Genomic DNA, 13,422 nt, shown 5'->3' on the forward strand with positions numbered 1-13,422 from the left:
CACTGGGCCAAGTCCACTTCCCTGCTCTTTTTAATAAGAACAATCTTGAACCTCCACCATACTCCTGGTCTCCTTTATCCTGGCTATTTTTCTTTTGTCCAAAGTATTCAGTATTTTTTTAAATCATTCTACATTATTTATTTATTTATTTTATTTATGATTTATGATATGTTTTCCCCTACTAAAATGCAAATAAGGATCTTTTGCTATTGTTATTGATCACTGATTTATCCAAAGGGCCTGGATACAAAGTGCCAATCCATAAATATTGTAAAAGAAATAAATTATTTACCTTAATAGGACATTTTGATTTCTCCAAACTGAAAAACTCCATCTCTGTACTAGGCCTTCCAATTACACTTGGTAGTGACTGGCCTACTATTCACCTATTACTTAATATTAGGCAATATATATTGGGTATGTACTATGTACCAGGCACTCTTCTTACCACTTTATATGTTCATTTAATTCTCATAAAAATCATACGAGATACATGCTATTATTTTACCGCATTTTACAGTGAAAGGCTAAGCAACACGCCCAAGGACACAGCAGTTAAAAGGCAAACCTAAACAGGAACCCTGGCAGTCTGACTACAAAGCATACACTCTTAGCCACTGTTCAACTGTTCTTCCCACCAATCTTAGAAGAAGCAGTCCTAGAAGTATTCCTGTTGATTGAACCTAGGCATAGTCCCTTGAATCTGAGAGAATAAGGTAATATTGAGTTGGCTCAATCTGGGAAAGCAAAAAAGTCATGCCAAAATGAAGAAAGCCTGTGTGCAGAGAGAAAAACAAAAGAATAGAGCATATAGATAGAAAAAAGAGATGAGGTTCCATGTAACCCCAGAACAAGGCAAGCAGACACAAGACGTTAGCTATGTGAATTGTGTAACTTCTTGAACAAGGATTCTGTGTGTTTGTATGTGTATGCTTATAAATAATTTCATTGTTGAGTGGATTTCTGCCCATTGTCACAAAACCCATCTCTAACTGGAACAGTTTCCATTATTAAGGACCTCTTATTAACTCTCTACTTTGTTATGAAGAAATAATTTAATCAATATGGAAAGTCATACAATTCAGCAAAAATAAACAGATTTTGGAATAAACAACCTGGGCTCATGTCTCATTTCCACCATTCTGGCTAGGTTTATGACACTGGGCAATCCTTGAACATTATTTGTCTTCTATAAAATGGGAATAACAACACATGATCAGCCTACCTCAAATGTTACTGTACTAAACGAGGTAGCATTTGTGAATGGGTTTTGAAGAATATAAACTGCTCTACAAATGTTAGCTAGTATAATGATGATTCCAGATGTGAATTCACTTTAGTAACTTATAAAGGAGGATATGACATCTGTTCTTTTTCAAAGGTGAGTCGTACAGTTATTCACAGATTTACAAGTTGGTGATGCAAAAAAATCACTGTGTGTATATATGTAAATACATGTGAGTGTCACTATAAAAGCCAAAATAAACGAATATGTGTGGCTGTTACTATCATTCATATGCAAAGATAATAGTAGTGAAAGTATATTTCCCTACCCGATGATGTAGAATAACATTTAGAGTTCAATAAACTGTGCCAAGAAATCTGAAAAGCTCCTAGGGCTTCTTCCTATTATTACCTAATCTGTACAGTGTCCTTGCAAAAGGCAATGGGTCAGGAAAACCAAAGCACTACAAAGTTAGGTCTTTCTTTCTTTCAAGATTTATTTTATTTATTTCTCCCCACCCCCTCATTGTTTGTACTTGCTGTGTCTCTTCATCTTCCTTGTTTCTTTAGGAGGCACCGGACACCAATCCCAGGACCTCTAATGTGGGAGGGAGGTGCCTAATCACTTGAGTCACTCTGTTCCCTGCTTCGTTGTTGTCTCTCATTACGTTTTTCTTCTTGTGTCTCTTTTTGCATCATCTTGTTGCATCAGCTTGCAGTGCTTGCCTGTTGTGTCAGCTTGCAGTCTTATTCATCTTCATTAGGAGGCACAGGGAACCTCTGCTCCCTGCTTTGTTGTGTCTCTCATTGTGTTTTTCTTCTTGTGTCTCTTGTTGCATCATCTTGTTGTGTCAGCTTGCCACTCCTACTAGGAGGCACTGGGAACTGAACCAGGGACTTCCCATGTGGTAGGTGGAGCTAAATTGCTTGAGCTACATCCACTTATCATTAGAGTTATTTTTTAAGGTGTCACAGTAAATCAATGGCACAGCCACAACTCACCTCAAGAGTCTCTTGAGGCCAAAACTGTATTCTATCAGACCACATTTCTGCTGTGTTACTTTTTTAAAATGCTTTCTTATGCAATTGCTAAGTTGAATGGCATAAGAAGAGTTATATAAAGAGTTAAAACGGAGAGATAATTTTTTTAAAAATCTGTCCTAGTTGGGATTCAGAAATGGACAACAATTAAATCCAACAAAAGTGGGAGGACTTCCTAATTTTCATTCCAACTTTCCTTTTTTCGTAGCCTGCTTGATTATATAAAGAAGTTAACCGAATTTCAGATGCCTAAAGGCAATATCTAATTTTCCTATACCAGGCAATAAAAGGGAAGATCTACAAAAAAGGGAACCCTAAATAATGTCTAAGGTATTTTTCAACTGTGAAAAAAAAAATTTGTTTTAAGTGGAGCTCAATCACTGCCAACATCCCACCTTATAATATAAAAACTTTTATTCTTACCACAGAGGAAGAAAAAAAATCACTCAAAGATTAGAAGTAGAAGCTCAGATGATTTCCACCTGGTTTTACCTATAGATCACCATAATTAACCATTTGCTGAATTTCATCACAATCCTTGACAGTGTATATTTGAAAATGTCAATTTTTCCTAGAGCAACTGACTTCTCAACTATATCTCCTTCACAAGTAAAACAGATGGCCAACAGCCTTTCTCTTTCCCTATGAAAACAATTCCTCTAAGGTTTCAGTTTTGGCACTATAATTTCCAACAAATGGCAGGTTCAAACTACCCCATAATCTTGGATTTCCAAGAGGAAAGAAATTTCACCTCTTGCTAAATTTTAGGACTATAACCTGATGAGCCAAATTTTCAGTTTGCTAGGATACTATTCTCAATATACATAGTGTTCCTCCTCCCTTTGCTCTAAGAAGTGTGACGACTGCCTTTCTTTCATGATTCCTCAATACCAAATCCACAGTCCAAACAGATTATATGCTGATAAAAAATAGCTTATCATTCACATATGTGGCCTTTCAAAAAGAAAAGCTGAGTCTAATGACACTAACCAAGGACTATGAATGCCAATATCCTTGGCATCAATGATTTATGCAGCCAAAATGTGATTTCATATTTTGTTATATTTGAAATCCCATTCATTTGGATAGAAACCTGACAATGACTATACACTCCAACCAATTTAAAAATACATATATAATCAATGGCAAATAATACAAATTCATTCTAAAAACTTTAGGGGAAGGGAGAGTTAAGACAATGAAACAATGAGAAAGAAAATGTGACTTTAAAAAAAAAAAAAAAAAGGATATCTTAAAGGTGACTAAAGAAAAGAATAAGGGATTCCATTTTGCCTTTTCATCATTAGGGGCCCGTCAAGAAGAGGACATCACCACACACATGGAGAGCTGACACATCAAGATGATGTAAGAAAAAGAAACACAGTTTCCCGGTGATGCTGATAAGGATGGAAGCAGTCACAGAAGAATACACAGTGAATGGACACAGAGAGCAGACAACTGGGGGGGGAGGAGAATAAATAAAAAATAAATCTTTAAAAAAAAAGAAGAGGAGGACATCTATACACATATTGCCTTATTTGCCTCCAGTGAGAACAGCTTTACCTCAGTAAGTCCAATATTCTTCCTTTTAATGACATTTTGCAAAGAGTTGCTCAGAGTCCTGGTCAGCAAGAGGTTTGTAGATTTACGAATCATGTCATCAACCTCAGTAGAGCTGAAAAAGAAGGGTCAAGAGTCAGTCATACCAGGTACTGAAATTATTTTGACAAACATAGGTGGCAGTAGTCAAAGTACTTCAATGTGTCAAAACTCATTTAATCATCACAATAACCATATGAAGTAGGTTTTATCATTATCTTCACATCACAGACAAGTAAATGAAAGCACAACAAAGTTAAGTAACTTGCTCAAGGTCCCAAAGTGAGTAGACAGCAAGATATTTTAACTCAGGCAGTCTAGTTCTAAAACCACTACGTTGACATGATTTCTCATCCCAAAACCATATGCCCAAGTTCTTTCAGAGGTGGTTAATATTTGTAATTTGCCAGCTTGTCTCTCTGTAGACTTCTTACACAATTGGCTGAAAAAGTTCCTTTAAAAAGATAAATCTCCTCCTATATCATCATCTTTCATAAAGTAACTATTTAGCTTCTGAGTCTACCATAAATGCTTCAAGCCACTAGTTTAATTTTACATAAATGCTTTATAATCCTTACCGACACAAGAGTGATCAATGATAAGATTTTCTATTCAGGAAAGGAAACTAAACATAAAATGATCCAACAGCTATTTTTATATGCAAAGTTTTAAAAGAAAATTAAACAGCCTTGTAACCAGCAGACTAAACTCTAGATCTCTACATCTCCCCAAAACCCCTGAAAGCATCATCCAAGATGGCTTTCTATAAAAGATACCTTGTCCAGGCAACTGTCCAATGATATTATAATGACAGTTGTTGATGAAATAAAGAAATAAGTGTAAATAAAGATTTGTGAACAGTTATTTCTTTGTCAATAATATGTCGCTTATAGACAATGGTCACAAATTTCATCTCATTACATTCTACAAAAAAAAAAAAATCAATGGTTAAGCACAGTCTGATTTTAAACTCTTAAAATTCTAAATATATAGGCAAGCTACATCAGCATGCTATAAGGAAAAAAAAAGAAAACTATTAGAAATAAATAGACTACAGAATGCAAGGCCATAACAATTAGTTAAAAATATGTCCGGGGGAGGTGATATAGCTCAAATGGTTAATGCCTGCTTCCCATGCATGAGGTCCCAGGTTCAATCCCTGGTACCGCCTAAAAACAAACAAATGAATGAAAAGAACAACTCTCACTGGAGAGCAGATATGGCTCAGTGGTTGAGTGCCTACTTCCCATGTACAAGGTCCTGGGTTCAATCCCCAGTACCTCCTAAAAAAAAAAGTCAGAATATTTTTATGGGAATGTTCATATAAAGACATAACTAGTTACCTTCTGCCCCACCTGATACAACCCATTCCTAAATTTTTATTGAATGGAAATACTTCATTCAACAAATATATATTTATACACATCTACTATGTTCTGGGCATTGTCTTGGCTGAAAACTGAGATCACAATGGTGAACAAAAAAAGTCATGGTTCCTTCCCTCATATATTAAACTCATAATTACATAATATCAGTTGTGGTTATGAGTTATGAATACACACAGGTTGCTATGAAAATGCCTGATAACACTTTCATGGCACCCTATATCTATTCATAGCACTTATCTCTATTATGTGTTAGGAAATAAAGTAGGAATTCCACTTTTGGTTATGAAGCAGTAGATAAGGAAATATCTATGTAAATGTAAATTGACAGAGCTGCACTATCTCATAGTAATTTGTTTTTTCTAAGAACTGTGTATGTGCATACATTCACATGGAAAAAAGAGTAAAAGAAAATCTGCATGTATATGTGTATATGTTTGTATATTCTATTTTTTAAAAATCAACTGCAAATACTAAAATATTATTTTACCATAGAAATGCCATTTCAAATAGAGATTTGTGTCCTTAGAATTCAGACAATTACATAATTTCTCCAATATTTACAATGCGTTTCAGCTTCGGATCAAAGTAAAAGATAAAATCTTGCTGGAAAAAAAAATTTGATTTAAGAGAATAACTCCTTAAAGTTACATTAAAATCTCAACCCAGCAATTTCTTATTTTGAGAACCATACGTATAAGAGAACTAATTGTTTTTATACAGCTTAAGTTTTGTACCCCGTGGAACCTCCTGCCTCCCTCCCACCCCCTGCAAGACAGGTATGATTGATGAAGTCATCTGTCACCCCAGGTTATAAGGTAAATGGCAACCAAAGAATAAAAGGCAGTAGCAAAATCCCCCCAAACTGAATATTTAAATTTAAATTGTTAATGCAAAACACGTCCGAGAGTTATTAGGCCAAAACTGAATATATTCAAGCAAGAAAAAAATGCTTTGAACAATTTACTTATATTATCCCTTTATCATATTACCATTCATTCCTAGCAAGATAAAAAAAATCACTATGGGAGGCGGACTTGGCCCAGTATTCAGGGCGTTTGTACAACATGGGAGGTCCGCAGTTCAACCCCTGGGCCTCCTTGACCGGTGTGGAGCTGGCCCACGCGCAGTGCTGATGCACGCAAGGAGTGCTGTGTCACACAGGGGTGCCCCCCGTGTAGGGGAGCCCCATGCACAAGGAGTGCACCCCGTAAGGAGAGCTGCCCAGTGCGAAAGAAAGTGCAGCCTGCTCAGGAATGGCACCGCACACATGGAGAGCTAACACAACAAGATTACGCAACAAAGAGAAACACAGATTCCCATGCCGCTGACAACAGAATCGGACAAAGAAGAACATGTAGCAAATAGACACAGAGAAGATAACTGGTGGGGGGAGGGGGAAGGTGAAAGAAATTCTTTAAAAAGTCACAATTAATTTGTAATAATTTATCTAGAGTAATATAACTAAAAGGACCATAGAGACCATTTGTATTAGTCAGCCACAGGGGTGCTGATGCAAAATAACAGAAATCTGCTGGGTGTTATAAAGGGTACTTATTTAGGGTCGGAGCTTACAGATACCAGGCCATAAAGCATAAGTTACTTCCCTCACCAAAGTCTATTTGGAACAAGATGGTTGCCGAAGTCTGTGAGGGTTCAGGTTTCCTGGGTTCCTACGTTCCTGGGGCTTGCTTTTCTCTGGGTTCAAGGTTCCTTCCTTCCTGGGGCTGGCTCTTCTTTCCTCTGCGAGCTTACAACCCAGAGCTCCAGCTTAAGTCTTCAGCATCAAACTCCAAACATCAAAACTTCAACATTAGAAACCCTCAACCATGCCTTTTATCTGTGAGTCCCCACACACAAAGGGGTGAGACTCAACGCCCTAATCATAACTCAATCATGCCCAGGTACAGATCAGATTACAAGCATAATCCTGTATTTCTTTTTGGAATTCATCAATTATATAAAACTGCTACACCATTATTTGACAAGAGGTCATTTGGTTACTAGAGGGGGGAAAAAACTAGAAAAAACAAGTTTTGCTTTGTAACTACCAAAGACCATCTCACTTACAAGCACATATTTCTATGAAATCAATCTCATTTTCAAAGAAAATGAAATTAATTACATAAACCCCATTTTTCATTTTTTTTCTTAGTAAGAATGGCCATGAAACAAGTGGATCAATGTGGTGGTCTAGAACTGCATGTACCCCCAGAAAACCATGTTTTTAAAGCTAATCCATTCCTGTGAGTGTAAACCTCCTGTAAGCAGGTTTTCATATTAAGGTTACTTTAGTTGAGGCACGGCCCAGGGTGCATCTTAACTGGAGTCTTTTATAGATAGGATGATTACAGAGAGAGAAAACCATGGAAGCAAGAAGCTGAAAGCAACAAAATCCAGAAGAGAAGGGAAAAACCAGCAGACACAGCCATGTGCCTTGCCATGTAACAGAAGAATCCAGGATCACTGCAGCCAGTCTTCATGCAGAAAGCATCACCTTGATGATGCCTTGATTTGGACATCTTCATGACCTCCAAATTGTAAGCTGGTAAGCTAATAAATCCCCACCATTAAAAACCAACTCACTCCATGGTAAATTGCTTTCAGGAACCTAGAAAAATAAAACTCTCAATAAACTATTTTCTAAATATACTTATTTTCAGAGTTGCCTGGCATACCTGACATTCATTCATTCGTTTTTTGAAAAAAAAATTTACTGAATTGGGTGCAGGGGATATTTTGTTGAACAAAACATAAAAGGTCTCTGCATTCCAAGAGACCTCTAAAAATTGCGTTAGGTTGGTTTCTACGTTGCTCCTGTATATCTCCATCATACAATTATCATTAATTGCTCAGTTCCTCTATTAGACTAAGTACTCCTTGAAGGCAGGGACCATATGATTAGGTAGGATGGCAATATCCTTATTATTAAGCATTTTTTCCCTTAATATCCTTTCAATCAAGCAACTGGCACAAAACAGATTAGCCATAATTTATCATGCTAAACCAATAAGTGAATAAAAAAACAAAGAATGAACAAAGGAGCCTACAGTCCAGCACATACAGAAACATATATATACATAAGTAGAGCAATGAAGTCTAAGATGAGCTGACATAATAGTATCTACAGGGTGCAGAAGCAGCACAAAGGAATGGAAAGATAACTCTACTAAGGATGGAGGTGGTCAGGAAAGGCTTCATTCAGTCAACAACATTTCAACTAAATGTCGAAGGATGGTTAGAAGCTAGCCAGGAGAACTAACACAGAAAGGAAATTTCAAGTAGTATGAAAGCCATGAAAAGCCAGAAGGGATAAAACAGCATGGAATGATCAGAAAATAAAAACAAAAATTGGTTATGACTGAAGCATCAGTAACAGAGAAATTACAGTGGACTATGAGGCTAGAAAGAATATAGGTCATAGGGTAGAGGAGGAGGAAGACAGACACAAATGTCAGGTTAGAGTCTGAAATTTATCCTGTAGGCCATAAGGACCCTCTGGAAAGCTATGAAGAGTAAAGTTCAATGGTCATATTTGATTTTAGAAAAGTTACCCTGGGAAACTACAGAATAGAATAAGGAAAAAGAAAGGATAGGCAGTTGGGAAAGTAAAGTTAGAAATAGAAGAACAATTAAAAGACTATTTAGGGAAACGGACTTTGGCCCAGTGGTTAGGGTGTCCGTCTACCATATGGGAGGTCCGCGGTTCAAACCCCGGGCCTCCTTGACCCGTGTGGAGCTGGCCATGCGCAGCGCTGATGCGCGCAAGGAGTGCCCTGCCACGCAAGGGTGTCCCCGCGTGGGGGAGCCCCACGCGCAAGGAGTGCGCCCGTGAGGAAAGCCGCCCAGGGTGAAAAGAAAGTGCAGCCTGCCCAGGAATGGCGCCGCCCACGCTTCCTGTGCCGCTGACGACAACAGAAGCGGACAAAGAAACAAGATGCAGCAGATAGACACAGAGAACAGACAACCAGGGGAGGGGGGGAAATTAAATAAATAAAATAAATCTTAAAAAAAAAAAAAAAAAAAAGACTATTTAAATAATCCAAGCAGGAATAGAGAGGGAGAGCTTTAAAAACAGGGAGCTTAAGAAAAAAAATCAATATAATTTTGTCACCAATTTGATTTAGGGAAGTTTATTCACAAATAAGCACTGCCCTCACTTGTTAAATAGAAATAATTAATACTTACTACAGAGAAATATTGTTACAACTATCTAAGATAATGCATGTAAAATACTTAACACCATGACTTCCAAATAGTAAAAGTTCTAAACATGGCAATATTTGTTTTATTGATGTCAATGCTGATGGGATTAGAATCTTGGCTTGAACACTTACTCCCTATAAGAACCTGATGAAATTACTTAAATTCTCTCTGCTTCAGTTTCCTTATATGTAAAAATAGAGTATGCTTCCTAGCACCACCTTGATAAGTACTATTTTGAGCTTTACAGATGTTATAACTTATTTGCAAAGTGTTTACAAGAATTCAGGCCAGTGCCTGAAAGGTTTTTGTTTTGTTTTGTTTTGTTTTTAAGTTTTTAATAGGAAAGAAGGAGTTGAGACTAATTCTCAGATTTCTGGTTTGGGTAACGTTGGTATCATATACTGAGAGAAGAGGTTCCTCTAATTAGATAGTCATGTTGATTATTGTCACCTGAATCCTACCATTGAATTAGGTGCCCTTCAAAGTGTTGCAAAAATACATTATACAAAGTATAACATTTACCTATATTAATTATAACTGTCGAGTTTTGTGTAACTTATCCCCAGTAGATATTGAGAATATCTGAAGGCAAAGAACTATGTATTTTATTCTGTGTTCCCAATAAGCATAAGAAGGATGTACTTGGTATGTAATCAGCTCAATATATGTTAGTTAAATAATTAAACTTAAATTGAAAAAAAATATGAATGCCTTTAACAAGCCCAGAGACTATTTGGTAAGAAGGGTGTTTCCAAGGGGTTTTACAGGTCTTAAAATTTCATTAAATATAATGTTAAAACTAATATGTTATAATAACCTTTCCTAGTCAATTCTCACTAATATAAAGTGCTAAAAATCTCATCTGGGGAGAAAATAGTAAAAATTAAAACAGATAATACAACCAAAACACTCTTCAAAAGTCTCCAACTTTCTCCTTCACCATGATTATATAAATATAGCAATGCCATATTATGAATGACTAATATTAAGATTTGTAAAATTAGAGCCGAAGGGAATATCCAACATTTTTTAGAACATCTATGTACATAGAGTCACAATCCCAGCATTGATTGCATTTTCACTGTTTTATACTATACCTTAGGTGAAGATCTTCTGAGAATTTCAGACAGGCATAGATAAATTCTTTAATTTGGTTATAAACTTTTGGCACAAATTCAGAGAAAGGAAACTTTTTTGGAAATGGCTGCTGTAAATGCAAGAATTAAAGAAACCAAGTCACAAGCCAACATATATTGAAGATACCTACAAATTAATTAAAACACAAAAGATACTTTCTTCCACATTACAAACTGCTTTACAACCTCAAATTTAAGAAAATATCTCCAAAAGTTTCAATGACACTGAAAAGAATAAGACATACATATAAATAAAATAATAAGCACAAAATCCTTCAATGAGTAAAGGCATAAACAAACTGTGGTACATATTAAGCAATAAAAAAGAAAGAACTATTGATACATGCAACAACTTGGATTAGTCTCAATGGCATTATGCTAAGTGAAAGAAGGTTCCATTTATATGGTTTTCAGGCAGAAGCAAAAACTAGATGGATAGAGGCCAGATCAATGGTTGCCAGAGGCTGGGGGAGAGGGGAAGGGATGATTACAAAGAAGCAGCATGAGAGAATTTTCTGGATCATGGAGCTGTTTGATATCATTACTATGGATACATGATTCAACACATTGTCAAAAGCACTAGACTATGGGCCATAAAGGGTAATCTCTAAGTATCTTTTTGATAGAAAGTGTCTTAAGAGTATAATAAAAGTGAGTATTTCAAAGGGTAAACCAAATTGGTACACTTCCAGAAACTCCCAAACTCTTCAGAGGTGACTCGACTCCAAGCTTCCCAAGTCAGGAAATTCTATTCTTCCAGACCCCCAAATGAGTCATTTGAGGGTGTTCTACAGTTCCAAACAATGTCTTAAAATCATGCTTTTTATGAGACTGATCCAATGAAAGCTATTAAAGGATGCAAAAAAGACAGGTAAGTTTGTTACAAAGGATTTCTTACCTTTTCCAATTCTATGTCTTGGAATGGGAATTGTCCTATTACCTTTTTATACATCTCTTCACTTGTTACTGGTATAGGACTATAGTTGTCAGAATCAAGTATGTTTCTAAAGATAGAATAAAGGAAGGAAGAGATAATCACTGTAATGATCACAAGTACTTTTCAGATGAACTCCAATTGCTGTAGGTATACCAAAAATCAAAATGAACATTTCCCAGTCACTCATCTATTCCTTCTACAATAGTTATATTTGGTTTAGGTTGAGACCACCTTTAAAAGAAGACAGAAAGAAAACTATAATTCAAAACAAATGGAGCATACTTATAAACATTATCTCCTAGTATTTGAAATTTACAGATGAAATAAAATTTGTGAGGGATAAGGCAAAATGTTGAAGCCTTAAGGCAAGTGAGAGATAAGCAACAAAACAATGTGTGGTCTGGAAAAGGCAAAGAAGTTTAAAATAAATAAATAAATAAGGTAAGATGTGATTAAGTTCTTTGATCTTGTACTAGATCTTCTAGTCTAATGTTTCAAAAGAGCAAATAAAAAATACATAATAAATCCAAATTATATTCATTTGTATTTCTTCATCTACTATTCTATATTAATCATGACTTTTTTTTTTCATCTATATAGTCTCTCTCCTTAACTAGAGTGGAGGTGGGTAAGTTCTCTAAAAGCAGAGACCATACTACCAAAATCAAAACAGAAACTCACTGAACGCGTTAGATCAGAAACATCTAAGACTATGGATATATCATGCCATTAACTTTCAAGCTTCCTATAGAAATGACCCTCCCCCCAAAATAACTGCACCATTAGATAAACCAGGGTTTTAGAAATGCAAATGTTTATATTAATATACAGAAAAGTTGGTCTAAGGGATGATCAAGAATATGTTTATAACTGTAAAGAGTAAGATTAAAGAACAATATATTAATTCTATAAGAATCTGAAAAAGGGGAAGCTATCTTGCAATAAGCAAGATCACTTTAACTAAGAGTAAAAGTCTAAAAGGAGGAGAAACTCAAATGAGTTGGCATGGGGTGTGTGCCAAGAAGAGTCTAAGGAGACATTTGTAAGTGGAAAGTATAAGAAAATTAGCTTTCATACTTTATGTATGCATGTTACAATAATTACTTAAATAATACGCTTCAAAAAATGGGCTTTAATAGATCCCTTCTCTGTGTAGAAAAGGAGGATGAGGAATTATATGAGTGAGTCCTCAAAGAAGATTCCAGAATAGCCTAGAATATTCAAAGGGGCTCAAACTCCACTACATTATAAGTAAGCCATATACTAGGTAAGATATCCTCAAAGAGGATACCAAAAAACAGAATGAGAAGACACAAGAAGATCTGGATGATATGAATCAAAGCATCTGATATTTATCCAAGGTAAAAAAAAATAATAATAAAACAGTCAAAATTGCAGTTTAGGGCTTCCCAATATAATAGACACTAAATACACTAAGAATGGCTATCTAGGGAACTTTATTTTGGGCAACACTACAATTTACTTGAATTTTGGATCATAACCTAGAGTAGCTAGAAAATATAAGCCACTAAATCTGTTGCTTATTAAATCTGAACAACCTTCTGCATGAAAACATGTGTGAATATGCATGTGTGTGCACACATACATGACATTCGATTATTTCTCACCTGAAAATACCTGCCCATTTCTTAAGCAGAGTTTCGCTATATTGGTCTCTGATTTCTAACAGCATGTCAAAAAGCTGATTTACAGGAAAACCATACACCTGAAAGAAAGAAATAAAAAAACCTTCATTTTCTGAGGCGAGATTTTAGCAACATGAAGTTCATCAGACACTGAAAGCCATTTTTATTCTTTGGCCAACAATTCAAATGAGACCATGATTGTTGAAGTCTTTCAGTCCTACTTAATATCTAATTTTTGTCTTTCAATA

General features: G+C 35.8%; 1 protein-coding gene across 3 annotated transcripts in view; it reads right to left on the bottom strand.

Moving 5' to 3' along the window:
* The window catches only part of EXOC6B (exocyst complex component 6B), a 748,241-nt gene that overhangs the window by 293,370 nt on the left and 441,449 nt on the right, over positions 1-13,422 (bottom strand). For all 3 annotated transcript variants that reach the window (XM_058278915.2, XM_058278913.1, XM_058278914.2), the window contains 4 exons: positions 13,157-13,254; positions 11,490-11,595; positions 10,553-10,662; positions 3,829-3,940 (listed from right to left, as the gene is read on the bottom strand). In XM_058278915.2, the coding sequence (XP_058134898.1) occupies positions 3,829-3,940; positions 10,553-10,662; positions 11,490-11,595; positions 13,157-13,254 (426 nt within the window). The remainder of the gene's footprint in view (positions 1-3,828; positions 3,941-10,552; positions 10,663-11,489; positions 11,596-13,156; positions 13,255-13,422) is intronic.

This window comes from Dasypus novemcinctus, chromosome 17, assembly GCF_030445035.2.
Source record: "Dasypus novemcinctus isolate mDasNov1 chromosome 17, mDasNov1.1.hap2, whole genome shotgun sequence".
Classification (NCBI taxonomy): domain Eukaryota; kingdom Metazoa; phylum Chordata; class Mammalia; order Cingulata; family Dasypodidae; genus Dasypus; species Dasypus novemcinctus.